Source organism: Synchiropus splendidus, chromosome 4, assembly GCF_027744825.2.
Source record: "Synchiropus splendidus isolate RoL2022-P1 chromosome 4, RoL_Sspl_1.0, whole genome shotgun sequence".
NCBI lineage: Eukaryota > Metazoa > Chordata > Actinopteri > Syngnathiformes > Callionymidae > Synchiropus > Synchiropus splendidus.
In genome coordinates, this window is record NC_071337.1 from 19,193,473 (window position 1) to 19,218,850 (window position 25,378).

At 40.5% G+C, this 25,378-nt stretch overlaps 2 protein-coding genes across 7 annotated transcripts in view; one reads left to right on the forward strand and one right to left on the reverse strand.

Moving 5' to 3' along the window:
* Positions 1 to 200: 200 nt before the first annotated feature.
* LOC128757178 (sorting and assembly machinery component 50 homolog A) lies at positions 201 to 8,049 on the reverse strand. Its single transcript, XM_053862278.1, has 15 exons — positions 7,873 to 8,049; positions 7,036 to 7,149; positions 6,840 to 6,941; positions 6,574 to 6,661; positions 6,387 to 6,493; positions 5,519 to 5,649; positions 5,345 to 5,432; positions 3,625 to 3,753; positions 3,485 to 3,556; positions 3,301 to 3,387; positions 2,952 to 3,022; positions 2,819 to 2,886; positions 2,613 to 2,759; positions 1,623 to 1,764; positions 201 to 752 (listed from the first exon to the last, which is right to left on the reverse strand). Exons 1-15 carry the CDS (start codon positions 7,891 to 7,893, stop codon positions 707 to 709), a joined length of 1,413 nt encoding a protein of 470 aa, XP_053718253.1. The 5' UTR covers positions 7,894 to 8,049; the 3' UTR covers positions 201 to 706.
* A 220-nt stretch (positions 8,050 to 8,269) lies between these two features.
* scube1 (signal peptide, CUB domain, EGF-like 1) overlaps positions 8,270 to 25,378 on the forward strand; it is a 64,980-nt gene continuing 47,871 nt past the window's right edge. For 3 of the 6 annotated variants that reach the window (XM_053862473.1, XM_053862474.1, XM_053862475.1), the window contains exons 1-3: positions 9,377 to 9,606; positions 15,994 to 16,116; positions 21,945 to 22,070. In XM_053862473.1, the coding sequence (XP_053718448.1) occupies positions 9,519 to 9,606; positions 15,994 to 16,116; positions 21,945 to 22,070 (337 nt within the window). In that variant the 5' untranslated portion in view covers positions 9,377 to 9,518. Of the gene's footprint in view, positions 8,302 to 8,828; positions 8,879 to 8,988; positions 9,060 to 9,376; positions 9,607 to 15,993; positions 16,117 to 21,944; positions 22,071 to 25,378 lie in introns of those variants that run through there. The other 3 variants (XM_053862476.1, XM_053862477.1, XM_053862478.1) reach the window with 3 other exon arrangements.

Here is a 25,378-nt window from a genome sequence, read left to right on the forward strand (position 1 = left end):
ATACAGTTCCACTGCTTTTGAAGCGAAGTCCTCTACTTGTTTCTTCTCGCTTATAAATAAAAAATCAATACTTCCTTCAATAATATTCCTTTTACTTTAAGCTGATAATCTGTCAAAATGAACTTGTTGCAAGTTCAAATTTAATTGATGGCCAGGTTCAACAATGGAGTGATAAAAGACAAGACCAGGTTTAGGGACCAGGTGTGTTTTATTGGTGTGCACAAACAGCTTCTATCGGTAAGAGCACTGCTGGTGAATGCTGCTCAAAGAGGAACCGTCCACCTGCTCTGATTGAACCTGATAAACCCGGTTCTTTCTCTCTCTGCTACAAACAAGCAAACATGCAAAAGTCAGGGGTCGGAGGCGTGTGTGACCACGGTGGGAGGTCACTTCCCTGCAGGAGACCAAGCGTCTGTCCGCAAACAATCCACCTGAAGAATCATTGACGGAGGTGTGAGTGCAGGAGTGACGATCAGATATAAATATCCACAACTAGGATGGAAAACTAAAAATCACGATTCTCTATTTCATTACTTCACAGGTGGACATTTGTGAGAGGCGTCCAAGTGGGAGGTGATTCCAGTTCAACATGGAGAAGGGGAGTGGGACGTTTGTCCGCGAGACCCAAGCTTGTGTTATACTCTACAACTCAATACAGGTGACAGATAACAGAAGGTTCTCCCTTTTCTCAGCACTTTTGCAGACATTACAGGAAGCGGATTCCAGCACCGAACTGCACCCCATCGCATATCCTGTCGGGAAAGATAGAAAGCCAATATTAGATATATTATCAGAGGTGACAAGTTTTATTTTCATTTGACGACTTGAATCTGAAAAATGCCTCGCTAGAGTTCTTGTGTACAAAGTCACTCAATTCTAGGAAAAATATCCATATCAAATATTTAAGGTTACACTTTTTTATTGGCCAAATTTCACAAAATTGGCTCTCATTTGAATTTGAGTCCTTCTCTCATACATCTTCATTCCCGATGTCAAAATGTCTGATATATTCACATGAAAGATACCGGTTGTCACAAAATCTTTTTCTGTGATTAATCTTCATTGAATGTACTTTTTGAGTATAAACTATAGCATAAACTCACTACCTGACAGTGACTCACAGCTTTGCCTCAAGCTACACAAAAAAATATTTTTAGAAAAATTGATAAAATCCTTTCATTTTGCACCTCTTAGTGAAAGACCAGAGCTACGTTGTTATCATGATACTATCAGGAATTTTATTAAAATGTGGTGAGAACGAGCACAAGAAAAAAATATACCACAAAATAAAAGAACACATCAAGATTACAAAATGAGAAAGAAGGCCATGAAATATCCTCATCATTATTATTATGAGACACCACAAATTCATCACAAAATCTACATTATAAAGGTTGTCAGTTAAATGGATTATAACCAAAAACTGACGTCCAGTTCTACGTCGCCACAGAATTTGTTTACGATCATTTATATAACAGTTGTGAACAGTTTCCCCGTTCAAACAGCTGTCCATGCAGGTTTGCGATCCAAGAGAGAACTGGTTCCAACCAAACTGTTCTGTTGTTTGTTCTGCGTCAACATCTCGATAAACATGTCTGAAGCTGGTGTGGTGCTGCTGGTACCTGTCGCCGCTCTGAACGCCCATGGGTATGCAGTAGTTGAGTTCCAGTCTGGCGATGTTTCCCAGGCGCAGCATGATGCCGGCTCCATACGACCAGCGGATGCACTCGGCCAACTTCTGCAAGTGAGCTTGCGGACCTTCACCTGCGCACCAACACACACACACACGGATTGATGTCACTTGATGATGTGTCAGCAGTGACCTTTTCAACAGATTGTTGTTGCACCACAGAGTTGAATAATGTAAGATTATTCATTTATGTTTTTTTTTTTTTAACAAATATGTATTTAGCCTTTCATTGAATTGATCTATCACCTCTAGTGATCAGAGAGGCGGAGGTTGTGCATTAAGGCTATTTTTGTCTGTTTGTTGACAGGACATCTTCAAACCTTCAACACAAACCAACTTCGTTAAAAACGTTTTGTCTTCAGTGGTTGTCTGTCTCGTTTTATGAATTTCCAACAGTGATTTTCATTGGCCAGTGGCAAATCTGATCACGTGACCAGCTCTAATAAAGTATGCAGAAACTACACATTTTGCTTGTATAAAAACACATACAATCCAATCAGGGAAAAAAAGAATTTCATGTGACTGCGTTGACAAAACATGGATAAAATGAATTGGAGCTCTTCTTCACCTCCCTCGTGAGTTTGTGGAACTTTGTAGCGCTACTGCCATCTGCTGTCGGTTTAAGATCACTGAAAGTCGAATATTCATACAAAATATGCTGACAAAACACGAGTAGGACGAGTATATTTCGATTCATTTAACAACTCCACCACGGTGTTTGTGTGCAGGTACCCAAAAACAATTAATCTTAGGCCGTAAAGACAAAGATACATATTTTATGGACAATGTCTGCAATAACAGAAATAAACAGAACAGACAAGACATGAAAATAATGAATTATGAAAATATTAGTAATATAATGAGTCATGAAAATAATTTTATGTATAGATTTTCACATTTCCGAATTTCTAAATCCACTCACCGTAGTTGAGATTGCAGAGGTTTCCACCATTGAGAAAGAAGTGAGTTCTAAACAGATCTCCAAAACTCCCCCTGCCCGGTCTGAAGGGCAGAGGGGTGTAGAGGTGCACGCCGCCGGCCCAGTAGGCTTCTCCGCCCAAATAGTCACCTGTCGCACACAGGGTTATAGACTAACATTCTTCACTTGCAGCATTTGACTCTCAATACCTTCACTTTGAGGGCCAATACTGTACATCCCAAAACCCCGGACACTGGTGGGACCCCCTAGGTAAAACCTGCAGAACAAGTGCTCAAAGGTTAGGAATGGTATTTGATGAACTACTCTGTTGCAGAGTCAGACCTGTCTGCGATGCAGGACGGCTTCCCTGCGATGCGATACAGCATTCCTCCCCACAGAGACACTGACAGAACCTGAGGAAACAACACAAATCTGAGCAAACACACATTCATTTTGTCAAAATGCATCAGCTGCTTCACATCTTGCTGTGCTTTTTCAAATGTGCAAATTAATGTTCACACCCAACACGTAACCTGACAACTGAGACAGCACACCATGCCAGTCCTCTGTCTCCATCCTCGTGAGGTGTGCCCCCCCTAGTGTTTTCCCCCCAATGCAATTATAAAACAGGACACAAATATGATTTTGTAAAAAAGTGAAGCTCGCCTGGGGGGAAATATTTTTATCTTACCGAGTCCCAGAAGAGCCGTCTATTTAGTTGTAGCTCAACATCTTCTTTCAGGAAACTGGCGTCGCCTCCTGTGTAGCCCGCAAGTTCCTTCAGGACACAAATTCATTCACCAGCTTGAGCTTTTTTCTCACCATTCATAGGCTCAGATTGTATTCAGTAACATTTTTTATCACTCGTCTCTCACCTGGTTGAGCCGCAGTAAACCTCCTCTGCTGGGAAAGATGGCGGAGTTTCTGGAATCGATTGATACAGTGTGCTGCAGACAAACAGAAGAATCAATATTAATTCTGTACCTTTACAAGTGTTGGATGATGCAGCAGGTACCATGATGGACGACTTCAGTGAGTGTCCACTTTCCTCTCGCACAGCGAAGGAAGCGCTCCGAGCCAGACAGCCCAGCTCTCTCCACACACCCTCCCACTTCAGTGTGTGGTTGGTCCTCCACAGAGGAAACTGTCGGAGAGAAAGAATGCTGGTTCCGTAAATAAGTTCAGGAATGCATCTCTCTTTCATTCAGTGAAAGGCAGGGGACACTAGACATGGCTCCAGTCCAGGACAGGATACATTCATAGAGACGGACAAGCTCTTGATCTTACAGTTACACACACATTTGTATTGCTATCCCAGTGGGGACATTGTGAGGTTTCTCATTGCCATAATGCTTTCACCAGCCTCTCACACTCAACTTAACCATCCGAAAAACATGGCTCACCTTAACCAAGACTGAAACCCAATTACACCAATTCACCTCGTAATTTTGTCTCAAATGGAGTGATCCAATACAACTAATTAAATTAGTGCAGCATCAATGTAGCAAACTGAATCTGAACTGAAGGCAAATAGATGTGGCAATTTCAAGTACTGTACACATTTACTGCTGCAGTGAATTCATTGCACAAAAGAGCATCTTAATGATCAGTTTGATTTTTTTATTTATATTTTTTATATCCGAAGAAAGGATTGAATATAATTGTAGCATTTAAAAATGTAAAAAAATGATGTGATTCCGTTTCTCTCCGTTTCTTTCTCTATAACATTCACAAAAAAGAATAAACCTTGATTGATTAATCTCATGGAAGTCTCTGCAGAGGGTGGTGAGGACAGCGGAGAAAATCATCGGGACCCCTCTCCCTGCCATCCAATATATAGCAGATGGTCGATGCTTATTCAAGGCACAAAGGATCATCACGGACTCGTCTCATCCCCACTATGTACTGTTCTCCCTCCTGCCATCCGGCAGACGGTTCCGTAGCATCCGATGCAGAACCACAAGATTCAGGAACAGTTTCGTTCCTGCTGCTGTCAGGCTGCTGAACGTTAGACTGCAATACTGTTTATTTGTTTACTTGTACATCTTCCTGACTAGTATTTATATTTATTTATTTTTGGACATATAGTTTTGTTTTTGGAAACTGGAGGCCTCAGACCGAAATTTCGTTGCCATAATATAGTGATATGTTTTTGTGCAATGACAATAAAGAAAGTCTAAGTCTAAATTACCTAATCTTATTCGTGACAGCGGTAAATGGTGATGTTACCCATTCAAGAACAAACTAAATATTGTTTATTTTCATGCAATCTCTATATTTAATGACATGGTGGCTCAGTTCAAGAGTCCATCGAGCATTTCAGTCAATACGTTTGTTCTTTTAACTTAAATTCAACAATGATACACACAGTTTCACAAAGCAGTTAATGTGAAACGACAAGGAGGAAGAACACCTTTAGTCAGTAAAATTTTGAGTCTAAACTGACATGAATGAGTGCCTGCGTTATTAGAGACATCTGCTTAGACGCGACAGAAAAAGCAGCTGGTGCTGGATTAAATAACCAATATCCAACTCAATTCACCGCAGTTCTACATGCCGGGAGGACCCTCGACCACATTAATGATGCTAATCCAGGTTTTACAACCTCACAGGAATGATACCAAGCAGCTCCGTCTTAGAAGAAGGCTACCCTTTGAAGTCCCACCCCTAATTACAATGTATAATTCAGTGAATGAATAATAAAAGATGCAATATCCTGAACTACACAGACTTACGTTGAGTTCCGCAGACATGCCTTTGTCAGTCTCTTTTAAAGAACTCCAGGGAAACTGGCCGGTAACTTTATATAAGTTAAGCGAGAGGCTGAAAGACATACAATTAAATCATTAACCAAATACAATAAAAATACAAGTGGATAATGAAATCGTACAGTTCAGGAAGTATCATACTTGCGTTCAAAGTGTCCTGGTTGAGGCTTGAAGAAGGAAAGTCCATATGAGGTTTCCTTGGTACCGTAGGAGAACTGAAAGGTGAGTTTCTCAGCACGACCGAGTGTGTTGGGCAGCTTAAGTCCGAGGACCTGTTGTGATCATAGTCAATTTATTACCAAAAACAATGATAATTGATCCATCAGGTTTCTTAAAGCAGCACGCATTTCTTCAAGGGGGATAGCGGATCACACTCAGCCGCGTTCCATGAGCTGTGATGTGATGTCGTCCCTTCGTCACATCTGAATAAGGTGGCAAGAGGATCTGATCCTGAATAGGGTGCAAGACTCAATTTTCAAAAATGGGAACTTTCAATATAAATCATATTAAAAATGGGAATAGACAGGGAATTGAAGCTTAAATTAGACAAACACATGTTTACTTCTCAGAGACAACAAAATTTTTCATTTAAAATTCTGAAAGGGACTTTGCAGGGACGTTTGGGTGGGAGATGCATTGGATGAGTGGGTTGGGAGATGCATGAAAATGAGGACTGTTGAATCAACTAAGACGTGTTTCATTCTACTTACATATAAATCAGTTGGAATATCTGTCGAAAACATTTTTTATAGATGTTTTCTGATGACTTATACTTGGATATAACGTATTACCTGCTAGCTTCTCTAAATTTCCATTGACTCCAATAATTCCAAAGGAAAGTTCACAATATATAATATTTCCAAAATTACCAAACTTCCCAAATTCACCTGAAACTTGACAGCCATTTTCTACCCCTAAGGAACCCATATCCTCAAAAGACAGATCTGTTTCGTTCTTGTAATGAGTTTGTAAGCCAGCACAATTTTGTGAACACTTTCACGAGTCTCACCATGCTTCCTTCGTTATTCCCGACCATAGTGTTGTAGCTTCCTGTCAGTCGTTTGATCTCTGTCACTTCGAAAGTCACATCCAAGCCATTGGGCAGAGCATCAGAACCTTGATGTGACACGAAAACATTGAACGCAAGATCACTTTTAAGTAACTCTACTGTGATGAAGAAAGAGAAAATGATTTACCTTCTGACGTATCGATAAGAACTTCCACGTCTTTAAAAATGCCAAGGCGGAGAAGCCGTTGTCTGGCGATGTGAGACTTCTTCATCACCTGCCCCCAAGTCAAGACCAAGATGCTCAGGCAATGCTTTAAAACCATGTCTGTACTACATGTACTAAAATGTTTCATTGATATATAGTCCCTTAGCAGAACTGAGTGTCTCAGGATGGTTTGCACAAATTCAAGTAATAAAACAAGGAATGAAATGAATGAATAAATGAAAACTTACATCAATAAGATTTCTAGCGTGGAACACATCAGAGATCTCGTAGCCCAACAGATCTTCTTTGGTTCTCTGTAGCCCCTGGATGTTGACGTGCTGGACAATGACCTGGAATACATAGTATGATTAGCAACATAGACACACATCACAGTCAAAAGCTCATTGAAAACATATATCATTTGGTCAAACAAAAAATGCTTACATCTTTATTTTCGAGGACTTCTTGTTTAGAATCCTGCTCTGGTTCTGGAGTATCAACGAAGTCATCAGGATGGACACCCAAGTCCGGGCCATGCATCGGTAGCGGATCCAGACTCTGGTCGATTACATGAACCATAGTTAAACCAAATCAAAACTAGCTTAAAAAAAACCAAAACTAGCTTAAAAAAACAAAACACACACACACACAGATAGACAGACACACACACACACACACACACACACACGCACGCACGCACGCACGCACGCACGCACGCACGCACGCACGCACAAATACACTGACCACATTACAAATCAGAATGGCTATAGTTCATGAAAAATGATAATGGAGATGGTTTTGAGAAAGTTTGAATGTTTTGGGATAGAGAGCAAAGGAAAGGTGGAGTAGGGACTCAGAATTGAGACTCTCATTTCCTCGCACCCGTGAATGTCACAGCACAAGTCAGGGCAGGTGGATTCAGCCAGATTTACTAAAATACAAAGTATGACGAGGGGAAAAAAACAAATCGAAATGACGAACAAGTAAGTGAATTCTGTATATTTATTTTTAAATTTTCATTAATGTATTATCGAGTTGTGGAAACACGAGGAAATAATGCCTAGCACTTAATTTTATCAGTAATAGACAAGGTAAGGACGTGAAGCCATCTCGCACACATCAATATCCATTCATATTAGAAATACGGCAGCAACAATTCATAGGTAACGATTTATTTAAATGCTTTTTGGTGCCACACTATCATCCGTTAACAGGCTACAACAGGGAGGTCAAGCAAAGATCTCAGCGAAATGACGAATGTTAAGAGGGAACCGGTTTTACCTTGGCATGTACTGTCCCCATGGTAATTGTTCGCAAGTAAAATCTTCTTGAAACGGAATCAAATATTCAAGAATCTATTGAAATGTGCCGAATTGCAGCGGCTATTCCTGCCAATAGCAAACCCCCTTCATGGGTCTCGCCATGACAGTTTACGTAGTGTGCCGTTGCGTTCCTGGGTTCACTGCAGTGTAGTAAACTAGCACACCGGCATTAACTTTCGTTTTCAATTGAGACAAATCTAACGCTTTTGGTGTACCTTGTCGCGGTGTTCCCGATTATTGAATAGCGGCCTCTCGAAATTATCAGAGATGTCGAATTTTTTTGGATTCCACACTGATATAATTTATTATCATTGAATTTTCCTCTGGTCCCTCAACGCACCAAAAGAGGCGTCGCCAAATCGGTGTGGCTAAATGGAGGGATGGAAAAGTAAGTGGAGCTTAATGAAATAACAATAAGCCATTTTAATAAGTTTGCCGATAGAAAGGATTTGCTATAAAAACAAAATAGTAATGCCGACAAACTATATTCGTAAATACCAGTGCCTGCGATTGAGTTCATGTTGGGGTATTTCAGCGATACGCGTGATGCAAATTTGTAAATATAACCGATATAAAATATTCCGTTTTTAAAAGAAAAACTAAGCTTGACGAAATTTTGGAGCTGTAATTTAATGTGTAGTGGATGAAGTGCAACTTTTGGCTGTCAAAAACAATGAACGTGTTGCTGCTTTTAGCTTGCTAGCTAGCTAGAACATATATTTATGTATTTTTATAATTACACGGGGTTTGTCTACTTGTCAACGAATACAAAATTAAACATATCTCAAATAGAAAAGCTTGGCCTTTGAGTTTGGCGAAGATGCCCAGCAGATGGAGCTCAAAGTCTGTTTTGGACTGTTGGTTTCACCGCATTTAAGAATCAAGTTTGATTCCAGTGGCGAGACTTACATGGCGATGGGAAATGCAAATCACTGGTTTGCGTTTGTGGTGAAACACTATAGAATGTATGTGTTAATAGACATTTCCTTTTATTTGTTTTTAGTTTTATCCTGGTATTATTTATTTTTTTCAAAACGGGTTTAAGGAAAAGTGACAAACATTCTCCTCTTAATAGGGTAAGAAGCAGGAACATTTTGCTAAGAAATAGAGCACATTGAAGATGAACTATCCTCAAATATGTGAAAGGTGAGTAGGATTGTTTTTGTCTTCATTAAGCTTGGAAATTATGAACTGAGATTCTGACCACTTTCAGCCTCGTTGAGCATAAACCTCACCAATTTCTCATAATAACTTCATGATGTTATGACAGCAAGCTTAAAAAAGCTTGACCTTTCAGATTCATTGCTTTTTAAACAAACTATTGATATTATTTATCATACACACATATCCATGCACACATTCTTTCTCTCTCTCTCTCTTTCTCTCTCTCTCTCTCCTCCGAACCGGTGCAAACAAACCAATCAGAGGACTGGCTGTTCCTCCCCTCTCGACTGCCTCCCCCCTCTGTCTCCCTGACTCTGCCAGTCCACCAGAAACGGTCCTCCTCCTCTCCTATCACACACACTCAGTCACTCAGTCACACACACACTCACACAGTTCAAACCCCCTGAAAAGCCCTGCTGAATCCTCACACCGTCTATCAGCATGGGGAGCGCTTGTTTTTCCCGGGACCTTTGTTTGTTTATCCTCCTCATAAATACTTTCAGGGTGATGGGGAATGTCGGACTTGCAGGTAAGAGCTCCCCTTTCCATCTCGCTCTTTTACATCCACCGGCAAATCTGCTTTCTGTGGCTTTAGTTAAAGACTGCCAAAGATATTTGCCTCACAAACTGACATTAAAGTCTTGACACACTGCACACTCAGAGTCAATGTAATATTTGCTTGACCATTTTTTTTCCATTTTTGTATACATTACTGAAATATAATCGTGTGCTATAACACATAAAAGAGTTCTTCCATGTTATCTAAGTGTTCTTAGGTTGGATGGGAAGTTCAGCATACAACCTTCAAAGGTCGAGGGGCAGTGTGAAGTATATATTTTAATTGCAAGATGTAAGCGCAAATGTGTCAAGAACACATGATGTCGGTTTTATAAGTGGAGTCGAGAGCATCCTGTCTTTAGCTGTTGGAGGAGGGAGGTGTGTGTGGATTTAAGTGGGGGGTTGTGGTGGCAGGAGGGCCGTCAGAGTCCCAGGAGGAGCAGCGGCCAGGGGCCCAATATTGACCGGTGCCGCAGCAGCAGCGGTACATTGTTCCCAAGCTGTAGCCATGGAGTTTGAGGGGGTGGTGGTGGAGGAGAACTCACGGATATATCCAAGCTGGACTTGAGAATCTGCATTCATTCAAACTTGCGTTGTGAATTCCAGTGCTTGATATTTGGTATTAGTTGTTCAGATTATTGTGCTTATTAGAGAAACACTGATGGTGCCTTCTGGGTCTTCTTTGTTTTCTTTTAAGTTTGACCATTGTGCTATGCCTCATAAATAGGACATTGATGACAAAAGTCTCATTTCTGAGACACATTCAGTTACATTCTGAACATTAAAACATTATTGTACGGTCTGCCTCTCAAGTATTTGCTATTATGCCTTCTTCTGTTCTATGAAGTTAAGATGGCTGCTTCACAGCAGCTGGAGCAGCATGGCTAGAATGCCAGAGATCATCGTCATGGAGGAATTATCAAAGTCTATACTGAACTCAAAACCCCTACATATTCATGAACTAAAGTGTCTAGAACTAGAATCAAGACTCTTAGAAATTTACGCCAACAATGTATAAGGTTTTAGGAGTCATCATGTGTCATATTGACAATGCATGAATGACTTGTAGGAGAGTGGCAAGAGGGCCATTAGGTCATTGAAGCCTGTCTCTTCACCCTTTTCTTGGTATCTCCATCACTAACATACTTTGTCTAACATGTCCCCTGTTTCTCCTCTCCATGTGTCCAACCTATCTGGTTTGTCACTCCCACCTGTGGGAGTGTCTTGATCTCAGCCACTTTCAACTTGTTTGCTGTCCCTCATGCATGTCCAAAAAGGTCCCTTTCACTCTTGCGGCTTATATGGCATCTGCATGGACTCTACTCATTCCACCCTTCATGCACTCTTTGCTTCGCCACAAACAGAACAACAATAAATAAGAACATTTCACTAGTGTTCTTTATACAGCATATGCTGTTATTTAAGCACAACGTAGGTGAATGGGTCCAGCTGCGACCTCACCACAGATCAAGTGTCCTTTAGTAAGACTCTGAACTCTGTGAAGTACGGGTCAACTCTTTGGAAGCCAGCATTGTCAAGTGAGTGGGAAAACGGTAAAACACTTTACTACCTATGTGTTAGGTTGGACTGAAGAGGCTGCAAGTGCAACTGCAATTCCAATTCTTTCAGTTTGTGTTCTGAAACAATCCATTATGTCCTCAAGCCTTTGACTTTGATGAAGATAATTTTGATTTGATTGTATTAGTTTTGCTTTTCTTAATTACTTACGTGACTAGTTAAAGTGCTAGCTGACTTGTAATGTAGTGTTAAGGCAGGAGGAGTTAATGAGTTTGAAATTATTTATACACAGGCAAGTGCTTTACAGAAACTGAGAGTAATTAACATCACATAATAAAATTGAGATGTTAAGACCAGCATACAAATTAAAGCTCTGTGAAAAAGCATGCATTGCTTGCATTAATGTAAAGCTAAGACAGATTGACTCTTACGTACTAATAATACCATTAAAACATTAATCTACGACTGTGCCTGGTGAAAAAATGTGCATAATGAATCATATCTGATGAAAACAAACATTGGTTTTGCTTAATACATTTTGAAACACAAAACAAAGTAAAAATGTTTGAGGCAATTTATCATGAAGTGCAAAAAGCTTATGCTCTGTCATGAGCAACAAACATTATTCTTTGTCAACGAAGAATACACTCAAGGTAAGAATAAAGACATTTAGTCCTTACCTTGACAAAAAACTAAAATGGAATCAGGACATCTAATAAAGCATGGGGACTGACTTTGTTGGCAGTAAGGTAGATGTTTTGCTGCAGCAACAAACGTGATTGTGATGATTGATTATTGACATTGACGATAAGGTTGACCAGGTACCCCGCGAAAGCCAGGACCGAATCCTTCCCTAATTTTAAAATGACTCTAGTCTGGACTAAAACTTTCAAATGTGGGGAGGTCTTAGTAAAGCAGCGATGAGGAATGATGACCTCACTTCTTATTCATGACTGCTTTTTGCATTTAATTTCTGCTCAATGGAGCATTTTTACTGTTGTTAAATTGACCATTTATAATATACTGATATCAGATGTGACCATATGTTCTTGCTGGAGCGACCACACAGTCAGCACTTTGGTCCCAAGTCTAAGTACTGTGCATGATTGAGTCCTTTGTATTACATATGTGGTGTGTGGTTTTACTTTGTCAGCTTTTGTACATGCTTCATCCTGTTTTTGTTTTTTTTATTGAGCCTTGATGTCTGTGTGTACCCAGCTGATAGTTTGTTATCCTAGTGGTGTTATTAACTACTATTGTTGTGTTGAAAGTGATGTCTGTGCAGTTCTATCCATCCATCACCCCCTTTAAAATGTGTCCACATACAGAGTTGAAGTGTGATTGATTCAGAAGCTTGGCAGTCAACTCAAAATCACACAAGTCAGAACGAAGAATACCATGCTGGATCAGCCGTCACCTGGGTTAACAAGGTCTGTCTGTACCTTTAGAATTAGTCAACGGGATACCAACAGAAATGAAATGGTAGAGGGAGAAAAGGGAGCGCAGGGTAGTTGATGTTGATGTGTAGGAACACGGAACAGGTTGGGATGAGATGATCAGGAGAAAGGTAAACATGTTATGTGTGCAGGGAACCAAGAAGAATAGTAAGAAGACTGGGAACGCTAGAGATGGATTCAAGGTCCTTTCCCATTGTAGAGACTGGAGGACAAATTGTTACAGTTCTGTTGTTTGCTCCGAGGAGGTTAATAGAGATGGAGGATGTCGGGAGCACCAGAGAAGTGTCAGGGGCTGTATAGGACATATGAACACTGTGAGACAGTGAGGTGTGCTTAAGGTGATGGCCGCCCATTCTGGCAGACAAGGTTGGAGGAGAAGCTGGGTTGAGGTACGAGCTGGAGAGATGAGGATTGAAGCTCAATAGTTGCAGGACAGCATGCATGTGTGTGAAAGAGAACACAGCAGGAGGGATCAGTCATATAGCATGGTGCACAGAGATCAAGAGGTGAAGAGGAGAGTGCAGGCAGAATAGAGGTGATGAGACAACTGTCAGGAGTGAACTGTGACAGAAGAGCAGCAGCTAGGAGCAGCTACTATGATGGTTTGGACATGTGCAGAGGAGAGACTGGGATCATGCTGGAAAAATATATTTTAAATGGACTACAACTATTGAGGTAATTGAGGACATGGAGAGGATAGGGAGGATGCACAATATTGGGTTAGGTGAAGAAGGCCGATTTTCGTGTGGAAATGCTGAAATAAGAAGAACTCAATATATTGATGTTGTAATTGGAAATGTCACTTTGCATCTGATCTAAATAGTGCTATCTTCACCTACCATGGTTAAAGCCCTTATGCAAAATTTCAGCCACTATTGGAGCACACTGGCTAGGAACTCAGCCCTACAATGTTATTCAGTATGAAAAGAATTCCAAGGTGAAATGCTTGCTGCTCTGTTATGGTGTTGGTAATTCCTTACTGTAATAGTTAGGTATACTTGGAATGTTTATTTTAGTTCTTCTTGTTTGTTTAACCTTCTTTACCCAGTTTCCTTTTTTGGACTATAAGACAAATTAATCTACATAGAACGTCTTTGTTATGGTTACATATCACAATAAACACTTGAAGGCTCAGACTTCAATTCCTTCTGTACACCTTGTACCCTTGTTTATAACTTATTGCAGTTTGAGTAATTACAGAAACATTTATCCCAATGAGTTCCAAATTGCTAAGTGATGTAGGAAGTCTTGTAAACAGTTACGAACATTTGATATGTGGCCCTTTGTATTGTGAACGATTTAGCCATTACCCAAATACAACAAACGTCATATTTATCATATTTAATTTGAGCAACAGACAGTGACAGAAAGGTGCTATTATCGGACGCTGCTTGCTAAGAATGAACTCAACATTAGATGCACTGACTCTTAAATTAAACCTTTGATCAAGTTCAGACCCAGGGGGGCTTTTTTGTTTTTAAGTCGATGTAAAACCCCTCTGAGTAATTCATATTTTTGGTGCTCCATGAGCCAGGCAGAGAACTTGTTGTTGGTCATCTATCATACTCAGAAGCTATTTTTACCCTTGTGTAAACAGAGGGGAAGCTCAGACGCACGGGCGTGATTCAAGTGAGTCAAAGAAATGCAATAACCTGATTATTCACCAGGCCACTAAACCTTCTGTTCTAGTGCTTGTTGTCGAGATGCCTGGCTGCGCAGCACTTTTTCTTACACACTGACCTTGTTATTCTTCTGTCAAACTCAATCAAGGGAGTGTTGGGCACATGGAATACTTAACACCTCATCCACACCAATTCACTGGGTAGCCTCCAGCTTCCCATCATCGTCTGGATAGTCTGTTGAAATGGTGTCTAAACTGTGCATAGGTGTGACAGTGAGAAAGACTTGTCTGGGTCATCTTTTTTGGACTTGAAATCAAAACTGGGATCTATAACTTGACTGGCATGAAAAGCTTGAAAGCCATCAACTAAATGTTTTAAGCTCTAAAGGTAGCAAGGAATGAATATTGAAGGTACTGTGTTTTGATATTATATATATATATATACTCAGTCAAACCATCTTCCTCCTTATATGCGAGTGAAAGAACAGGATTGCAGCAGGATTACAGTACTCCTGTGCAGCATGTTTTGAGATCATGGTTGAGACAGAAAAATTATGGAGGTGTTGTCGAGCAATAGTTGATGAGTCATGTCTAAGTGTGGTTTTCTTTCAGCTTCTAGTTCTGTAATGCCTCTTTTATAAATCATAGCTGCCAAGGCTACTTTAGTGAGTACCCGTTGTTGTTGAATGCTAAACTGGAGCTGGTAACTAAATTAAGTTAGGCTGCCACCCTCTGGAGATGCAATGTGAGAAATGGGAGTTCAGAGTCCCGCGGGCCAATCTGGCCCATCAATCTATTTTATGTGGCTATCACAAGACTGAATAAAACTCTTCTGTGTAATGACATGATGAAGATCACAATGCTCGGGTAAGAAGGTGAATTTAAGTTTGTGCTACGAGGAGAAAAAACATCTCCAACCATGTCTCTTTAGTAGTCAGGTGCCAGTGAAAACCACAGAGACGTTTAAAGCAAAACATGTTTCAAATGGAGACTTTAGTTGTATTCTGTTAGAAGAAAAATTCTTGACACTGTGACTTGGACTGTCTAAAGATTTGGCCTTGAGTTTGACACCTGCGCTCCAAAAAGACAATGTATTGTCTTGCTTATGTACACAAGTGATGAATCTGTTACTGTATACCGGTGGAATAGATAGTTGCCGTTAGTTATCTTGTTCCCAGTTGTAGAGGGACTTCCTCATTACTCTTGCTTTAGTAGCCAGATTGAATTGTGGACTAGGTTTTCAATGCAAACTAGAATTTTTGATTCTTAGACTGAGATATGTGTGGAACATGCTGGACACAGGGGTGGGATGGACTTCACATCGCCATGGATGGTGCTTGGGTGCATGATCCACTTTGTTCACTAGCATTTTGTGACGTGGTATCCACAATCATGAGTTAATTGGTCCAACAAAGTGAATGACAATGTAATGTTTATAGATCTACATCATAATGTTAACAAGAAGCACTGTAACCATGTCGATGAAGGAAGACTAAATAAACTTTAAAATTACACACAAGGACAATACAAAATTGCTTTCGCCCTCATCATTACAGAAAATGCAACCCATATTTTCCCCATGGTTGGTGGTGATAATCATCATTTCTCTTCAAGACAAGCAGCGATGCAGCAAGCAATAAAATCAGTCACATAAACAACATTGTTGGACATAATTTAGACTAAGTTAGACTAGTTATGCGATAATGAACATCATTGTAGAATAAATTCATTTGTAATTGTCAATTGTTTTGTGTATTTCTAGATGCAGATGAGTGTGCCGAAGGTTCTGATGACTGCCACATTGATGCCCTCTGCCAGAACACGGCCAAGTCCTACAACTGTATCTGCAAACCTGGGTATAAGGGAGACGGAAAGCAATGCGAAGGTAAGTCTAATCATTAGTGCTGCTTCCGTGTATGGTTTGTACTAAGCAATGGCGTTATTTTTTAGGGCTGCACCAATAATAATAATAATAATAAAAAGAAGAAAAACAACAAAAAATTCCATTATATAATTGGCTGATAATGTAAACAGAAGGCTCTAGATAGTTTGGATGAACACTCATTGCAAACTGTAATTCTATTTTTGTCCTCTTTAAAAGAACTGAAAAGTTCAACAATGTATGCAGTCTTTGGAGCACACTTTGCGCTGAAGTGTTACCATGATGATGGTCGGAACTGGCCGTGCTCCATAGTTGACACCATCGACAAAAAGACATGAATCAAATAAAGAGGAAACGTGATATGCATAACCTCCGCTTCTCTGGTGGCGGAGGCGATTAAAAAAATTGATGGACGGAATAATTTGTTGGGGCTGCTCACCAGGCTCAGATTTGTTGGAATCTATGTCAATAGTAGCTACTAGAGGAAGCTATTTATAAAAGCAGAAGTGTTTACATTTCAGAGAGGAGACAGTGAAGTGTGTTTTTGTTTATGTTGGATTCAAGTTTTTCCATTTACCAAACCACCACAATACGGTTTTACTTTGGTAACCTCTTCACCCTGACGAGGCTTAATTCCCACAACAATTATGGTTTGCTAACCTCAACCATATAAACACCCTGTCGAGTGGAGATTGGGTCAGCAAAGAGGGGAAAACAAAGTCTTTTCCTCAGCGCAGGAATGAGATACTGCTGTGTAATGGCAGCTGTTTCACAATAGCTACATATACACCCCCCGTCCGTCCTCCAGGTTCCACTAATTAATGTGGAGGAAGTGGACTGAACAGGGGTGTAAGGGTGAGACGAGGGCAGCACCTGACTGTGCCTTCACACCTCCACTCCCTTCTGCCTCAAAGCACACCACAGCTGGAGCCCTCCGAGCAGACACACACACACACACATACACACACACACACACACGTTTGACTGGCATTCACACGCAGGCTAATCCGCCACTTTTCATCAATTATGTTCTGCCCACTTAAAATGATGTTGATTTTACATTCTGTATTACTGTGCAAAGTTGTCACCTTTTTTGATACCTTACTTCCAAATGTATTAATTCATGTCATTAGTCAATTAGACTAAGTAGTGATTTACAGTTAAATATGCATGATCAACATGATCATGAACACAAATAAATTGACTAGATGTGGTGAAACACATCTATCACTTACACACACATACACAGTTCCTTAAAGTGAAGAGGCTCGTTCCTTATTTGTAGTGTCTGTTTTCTCTTTTTTTCATTTCCCTTTGTTCCTTCTTTTGTCCAACAATTGCTTCGACAGTCCTGTATCCAATAACATTGTTGTTTTGACTGGCCCTTTAAGCTATTTGAGTGTCTGTGTGTGGGAGGTGTTCTGGTCAATGATGCAGCTTATTGACAAATGCCCTTTATCACATTACTATTGAGGTATGTGTTTCTACCCACTGGCTCCCCCCTCAGCTTCTTGACCATATACTGAAATCTATCTCCCCTCATGATGAGCTCATGACCTGGACACCAAATGAAGACAGATTATGCAGAGGCGTTGACTCTTGACACTGATGAGATACATAGATATTCTCTCTGTGTAATTGCTGGCCTGTGTTTTCCATCAACAGGCATTACAGGCCACATGGCACAGAGTTCCCGGAAGTACCAGGGAACCTCACTGCTCATTCCCTTGCTGACCATTTCTTTTCCTGTAATTGAGCGATTAATCTGTGCCATTTTAAGGAAACGTCTTTTAAATATAAAAAAAATGGACTTAAAATCAACCGGTCAAGTTGACAATATAGCTCATCTTATTTTCATTCTGTGGTTGGCATTTTGCTTTTAGTTCACCCTTCCTGCCATGACTTTCTGAACCCAACAGGTCTGAAGGGCACAGCTGTCATTAGAACGCAAGTAGTGTCAAGTCATGATTGATGACATCTGGCCTGAAGGCCTCACATCTCAAGCCTTTTGAAAGGACTGTCATTGTGTCTGTACTGTCCGTGGAAGGGTAGACCTGTGCAAATAAGTGGCATCACAGTGGTTTTCCTCCAAATGTAATTCAATCTCCTAGATGCAACTTTGTCTGTTTCTATAAAGGATTGGATCTTTTATGCTTTTCTGAGCAGACAGTTTCACAAACTTGACCTTCTACTGTACATTGCTGAAAAAGAAACCTTGCTCACTTGAAGATCTGCATCCCTGAAGAGAATGTGAACCTTTAAGACTTCCGACTGTTGCATAAACTTTTGAATCATTAAAATGATCACTCTGATTGGTGGAACTCCAATGTAAGTCTCAGTAAAACTCTTGAAGATTCATAGCATTTCCATTTGCAATGTTCTATTACACCGTAGATTTTGTCATTAATATTTCTTTGCCATCATATTGACATTGAAATGCTTGAGCTTGTTTCAAATGGATACAACAACCACTATGCAACATTGATGTCTTTAATTCTCTGATGTTGGGATAATACTGTAAATGTTTTGCTTGCATGATTTGACTGTTGCATTGGTGCTGTCTACTAGTGAAGGCCAGATGAGGCTTCATGAAACAGTGCCCTCATTTTCAGAGCCCACTAGATACTCAGTGATAAAATCTTTAGATTAGAACAATTTCAATGAAATCTCACATCAGACAGTGCCTACTGAGCTCTGGAGACACTGTTTCATGAAGCCTCATCTCCAATTACTACAAAATTGTGTTACAAGCACAACACCAATTCATTACTAAGGAGTGAAGTGTACTATAAATATAACACTTTTCCCCCAAAAGAATGAACTAATTACAAGGAGAGACTATAAACAAAGCACAACAGCTCATGTCAGTCTATAAGTTGTATTGTGGTTTTGTGTTTTCATTTATAGGAAAATGATAAATAAAAATAATTAGATTACTCAGACAGCATAATATGACCCAAAAAGACGGGTCATTGGAGAAGTGCAGTATGGGATGTTCAGTAAAGAACCTCAGAGTTTTTGCAAGCTTTAAACTATTTATATGTATGGCAACAAGCACCACAAGTTTGCACTGGTAAAATAAAACCACGTCGACACAAAAACAGAGTGACGAGCCAAAATTCTTAAAAATAATCATATAATATGAAGAAATAGCTTCTAATCAAAGCAGTTATTTGACAATGCTTTTGTATGCAGTATGCTACCTAGTGAGTGGCCTAACTTTATCAGGAAAACTCAAAGTGTTTGGTGGGATGTGAGCCATGCATCACCATGTTTGGAAACCTTGCCTCTATGTTGCGCCTGTATGGAAGCTTCATTCAAGGCCTGGTGACCAAGGGAGATGACCTGTGTCTCAGTCTGCGCTACACCGCTGTACTGCGAATTAGTCACTCCAGCCTCATTCTACCACAGTTGTGCTTGTTCATATTAAGTGCTCCCATCAGAACTCTATCCTCTCAGGGTTTATTTTCCCAAGTGCATCTGCTTCTCAAAGACTCTGAAATGTGATCTGCTGTTTATGAACACTGCCCTTTTTGTAGACTTTTCCACAAGCTGGTAGTGCCGGTCCATTATGGGGTAATGTGAACTTTTATTCCAGCACTGTCAAATCTAGAGTGTGTAGGAGTCAGGCAGCCAAGCATGCTTCAGCACACGTGTGTTAAGTTCTTTCTCTATTTATAGACCTTGGTAGGTTTTTGTTTGCTTGTTGCACAAGGATGTGCACAAGTGATTACCACGGCTGTTGGCAAAATTTCACAAGTACAAGCATCAAGCATTAAATGACGGTTTCAAATACTCTCACAAATATTTTGTCATAACTTGTTTGTAAAAATCAGGCATAGTCATTATCACCACCAGGGGGTGCTCCTAACCCCAGAGTTCATATCTAAAAACATAACTTTTGACAATTGCTTAGCCATTTCTCTGTAAGTTCTGCAGCAATTTCCTCTGTATTGGACCCACCAAATCCTTTTCAGGCTCGCGACCTGCTTAACACAGACAAAGGGCCTTTCACAGCAAGAGTGGAAGTGAAGGGAAACTGTCAAGGTGGAAGTCAGAGTGGGAGGAGTAGCAGACAATTACTAGGCCATTGTCTGCCTGGTGTCTGCACTTCCGTCATCAGTCACTGACTGCACTCACTGGCTCATCGCAGACACAAAAGCAACACAGATTCAACTGGTTCAATTCCCTCTGTGCTCTTGTCTCATATCAGGCTCATCGGAGCAAATAGACGACTGCTGACACGTATAACTGCACTTTGAGAATGATGCCAAGGCTGGTTTATTCCTTTACGATGACCTGTCTTCTTAGCTGCTCAGTAGCACAAGGCTGTTTCCTAGTAGGCCAGACAAAAAAACATGCCCTAATATCTTTGAATGCAGAAAATGCTTCTGTATGTCCTTACTTACTCGTCATGATGTCCCAAATATAGCAAGAGCAAAAAAAAATCATAGATTTCACCTCAAGAGATGCTCCAGTTTTTAATCCCTGAAGGACAACCATGCATGTACTTTGTCAACTCTCATTGTCTTCCCTTACATCTGCCATGTTTCCTTATGACTTGTTGACATTTATGAATGAATTCATGTTTATTTCCATCACCTCTCATCCATTGCAAATGTCTTGGATTTCCCTCTAAGGGAACAGAGCATGATCACTCCGAGTGCTATAGTGTATAGGTAATCTAGTGAATGTGATTTGAGTGTGAGTGTGAAGTGATTTTTAAACCAGGAGCGAATATAATGTTGAGCCACTGTGAGCAAGTCCGTCTAGGTGGCCAGACAAAATGACTTGAATTTGACAGATGTGCTGCATAGTTTAAGAACTGTAATGTAATCTGCATGTTTGTTTGATGAACCTGAATGTATGTATTCATCATGTGACCTGATATCAGAGGAACCGAGGCCTACTAGGTAGACAGTGCTTCACTGTGAACAGTGTTGAAACTTATCATTGGTCAGTTATATCAGTCAGGCAAGAGAGCGTCAACATGAATGTGATAGCTTTCTCTGTCCGAAATTGCTTCACTGATGCAGATGTGCAGCACGTTACACTTGGGTTACATTAAATATATGCCGGTGTTACTCAGCAATCAATGGCTTGCACCATTAAAGTGTTCCACAATGAAGACACAACAGCACTTGGTTTCCCCGTTACGCTCATGACCCCAATTCTGGGGCACTTAAGGGTCTGAGGAGGAACTCTGGCATGAGCATATTAAATTTAAATGCTCCTCCTAAAAGTATTTACTGCTCATGTTTCTGCATCAGTGATTTAACTGTCTTGCACAATGTCGATGTACTGTATACAATGTTTCGTTCTGGTTAAATTATTGATTTATACATTTTGAATTATTGATTGAAATTTCATCAGAAGCAAATTTGCCATGGCAGTTATTAGATCACCCTGGTATCAGATGTTGCTGTGCTTATTTTTGTTCAGCCTGTTGTGCTCTTTCATTAACAATTATCCCAGTGTATTATTGCCTCATGAGTGTGTGTTCTTCTCTATTGTTCTGCGAATTTGCTAAATAGGAGTTTTTCTTCTTGCCATCAGCCAGCATGGAGTTGTCAGATATCATCAACAGGTTGGGGGCAGGATGTAGCATGGTTTGGAAGCATAGTTTTACATCCAAGTAATAAACAGCACACCTTTCAAAACGTTGTACACTTTGTCGAAATGCAGATTTATTATAGCAGACTCATGCTACTTTATTTACTCAAGGTCAAGGTCAGTTTAGTTGAAGTGGGTCAAAAGAATTTCCATGAGGCATTCAAGCACTTTTTTCAACACAGATCCTTTTAAACACTTTAATATTTTCCCCCTTTCAGACATGGACGAGTGTGAGAACGACTACAACGGCGGCTGTGTCCATGAATGCATCAACATACCAGGAAACTACAGATGCACCTGCTATGATGGCTTCATGCTTGCACACGATGGACACAACTGCTTAGGTAGGAAAAACAAATTATATTAACATACGTGAATTTTCTCCACTGCTTTTTCATTGTTGCTGATGGTGTACTTATGATAATACCCATATTGTGCTCTGAGATAAACTGGCCATCTATGTAGGGTTTCCCTTACCTCTCACCTCGAGGATTGGTTCTAACCCCCCCAATCCCATTAAGGAAGGGTAGATTTTGAGTTCTTCCAGTGGCAGACAAATTCTTCCTGTGATCTGCTTTGAATATGTATGTGATGTGTTGCCTTGACTGGTAAGTCCTTTGCTGTAAAGAATCCTGATTCTTCATTCCAATCCCACTTGCTTTCCGTGTTGTGGTCGCTGGTTAGAAGCAGTGTGTCTGTAATTGTGTCTGACAGTGTTCTGAACTGTTTATTTCCTGCTAGTTTACTTGCATTCGCGCACTCTCTGGTAAGCCGCCGACACATTCATTGTGTTGCGGTGAACTGAGTAAAACACTCAAGACACGTGTGTGTGTATCTCACTCAAATGGAGAAACGCACATACAACTCTGGGAGACAACCAGAGTCTTGCTAGAACCGTCATCATGGTGTCTTTATGGCCGAGCGAGAGGAAACCAGCCAACATCTGACTTAAACCAAAAGATATTCTTTATTGGAACTTGATGGGATACAGGCTTATTCAAGTGCTGCTAATTAAATGGTGGTTTCTTAGTTCAAATGAGGCTTTTTATCGTGGAATTTAGAGGCAATGTGGGTGATCACAATGAAAGCAGGTTCACATATTGGGTGAGAGTTCAGAATGATTCTCTGCAGAGAATGTTATTTAAATGGGTTGTTTTTTAATGATACGTTACTAACATGAGGTCAGTGCCATCAGCTAACAGCAAGATTTCCTAGTCCCGGCATCTCTTGGAGCCAAGCAGGGTCCTGGGTGAGCACTGCACATCTGCTCGGCATGTCTGCGGAGATTAACAGGCGGACAGGCTGCAATGTGTGTGACGGTCTAGGGAAACGGAATTGGTCTGTTCTTCAACTATTCAGTGGCAGATTTGGCTTTGGAATCAACAAGATTCTCTGTCTCTTTTGCCCAGTGGGTATGACTGAAAAGCTTTTTCAAAGCTTTAATTGTCAAGGTGAAGGAACCTCAGCAATGTTAACATCACTTGTTATGACAGAGGCGGCAGGATTACGGACCTCCAATGGGAGAGAATCTTACCCGAACTCTTTCAGCTCATGACCTACTTATAAATGACCACTATGATCTACCTACCAAAAAATGCCAATCAAACATTTATATATTTATATATTGAGTGTTCTATATTGTCCATTATTCTTTATCTTCAGGTTCAGAAAAAGAAGCTACAATTTGGTGGTGAAAATGGTGAAAATGTCAAACCTTTTTTTAACTGATCAGCCACACTGACTGGTTGACTGGGCTGCGAGGGCATCATGGGAACTGCACAAGTTCAAGTCACCGTAACTGAGTTTATTGTTTAGAGTGAGGGCATCTCATACGCTGAGCGCTACATGAATCTATGGGTTAACACGCCAGCTGTTTTGACAGTTTTGAATCAGAAAGAAGAATTCATTATCCTGTCATTTGACCTCACTTTCAAACTGAACTTTTGATATAAGAGAAAGAAGCTGATTTACTTTCTCAGTGTTGCAGGTTTTAGAAAGTTCCCAGATCACGCACAAAACACTTTGTAATTAATCACACCATATGGCTTAAATCAATATCTGCCACATTGTCAACAACATTTCAATACTGGACTTGTTTGTTTCATACTAAACGTTCACACTCAATTTATTTGTGCGTGTTTTTTTAACACGTTCCTGGCGTGCCCCTGAAAACAATAAAGACTTTGTGGGTTTTAATCAACCCAAACTATGGCATTTTGGAACCTCGGAACCTTGTGGTACGATGATTTGGCCTTGAGTAGCAAGCTGCTCTTTCATAAAATGTACCCAGACCAACAAAATGAAATATCAGTTGGTGAGTCTGCCTCGGAAGTTTTTGATTATCTCTCATCCACCAAGGTCACCTGAAAGGGCACTAATTGAGAGAAGATTGTCTACTTTTGCTCTGATTACAAAGCGCTTTTGTCCGGGTCCTTTCTTCCTTTTGATTTTGACTATATTTATTTTGTTTTGGAGTGGACACAGCTGGGCTCAATGTGTTGATTGTTCGGTGCCCTCTGTGAATGTCTGCTGCACTTGTGTGAGTTTATTTTCTTTCCGACGCGTCCTTTTCATTCCTCGCCAGGATCTGAGAGGTGGTTGCTCACCACGAAGTCAGCGACCGCGGTGAGTCACTGAAAGGTCTAACATGTTCAGGAGGTGGGAGACATGACCAAATTGAAGAGGCAGATAACCTAAACACAGAGCTAATTAAAGGCCAGATTGTACTGGCCTTGAGGAAAGAGGCTTGATTATTTATATAGCCTCCTCTGATGGTTTGCTTCTAGTTCATTACAAAGTCATTGATAGGAATACTGTAATGGTACAAGCATCCACTGACGGAGGCGACCATTCGTCGACACCTACTGCTTTCAGCTCTTGTCTGCTGATGTCACTTTATGTGATTTAATCAAAGTCAGACTTCTTCTCTTAACAATTCATCCATCTTAAGAGGGCCTTTTAACACAAATATAAAGAATGAGTATTCCGTGGAAACAGACTCAGTAAATCGCTTCACCCTTCTTAGGGTGTTCTGTAGTGCCAGGATAAAGATTCAGGAACATTTGATTTTATCGTGTTAAATTTCAGTTTGCACACTCACAATCCGTGGTGCCGACCTCAACTAGTACTCAAATAAACAAGGGCTAGAAATTGGTTTTTACGTTAATGTTTTTTCCATAAGTGTTCTATGCTCATTTCAAAGTGATTGGAATAGAGACGCATGAGTTACCTTCATGACAGCTGTGCAACTCTTTTTGTGTCTCTTTGATAGATGTTTTTACCTTTCACTACCACAAGTTCTGTCCCCAAGGGCTAAGATATAACCATAACTGTTAAGGGTCTGCAAACAATACCACGGAAAAGTTTGCAAGTGGAATAAATAAGGTAACGGATGAGAGAACAGTACAAACCCAGAGCCCTGAGTCTAATCTGGAGGCCCTCAAATGATGAGGGAGAGCGATGGTGAGAAAATAGTCCAGATGATCGGAGACCACATTTGCACAGCGAGGGCACCAGTAAAAATGACTAGATGCGACAAATTTCACACCTTGTCAAACTGTGTGTACATGACGTCGGTGCTACTCATCGCCTCGGGTGGAAACGGACACTGTGGTTGTAGCAGCCATGCTTGGTTGTTGGTTGTCAGTGTATT

Coding starts and splice junctions, on each gene's coding strand:
- LOC128757178 (XM_053862278.1), bottom strand. CDS start 7,893: ATGGGGACAGTACATGCCAAG. Junction 6,662..6,839: donor ACGCTAGAAATCTTATTGAT/GTAAGTTTTCAT, acceptor ACTTGGGGGCAG/GTGATGAAGAAGTCTCACAT. Junction 2,887..2,951: donor CCGTCCTGCATCGCAGACAG/GTCTGACTCTGC, acceptor CTTGTTCTGCAG/GTTTTACCTAGGGGGTCCCA.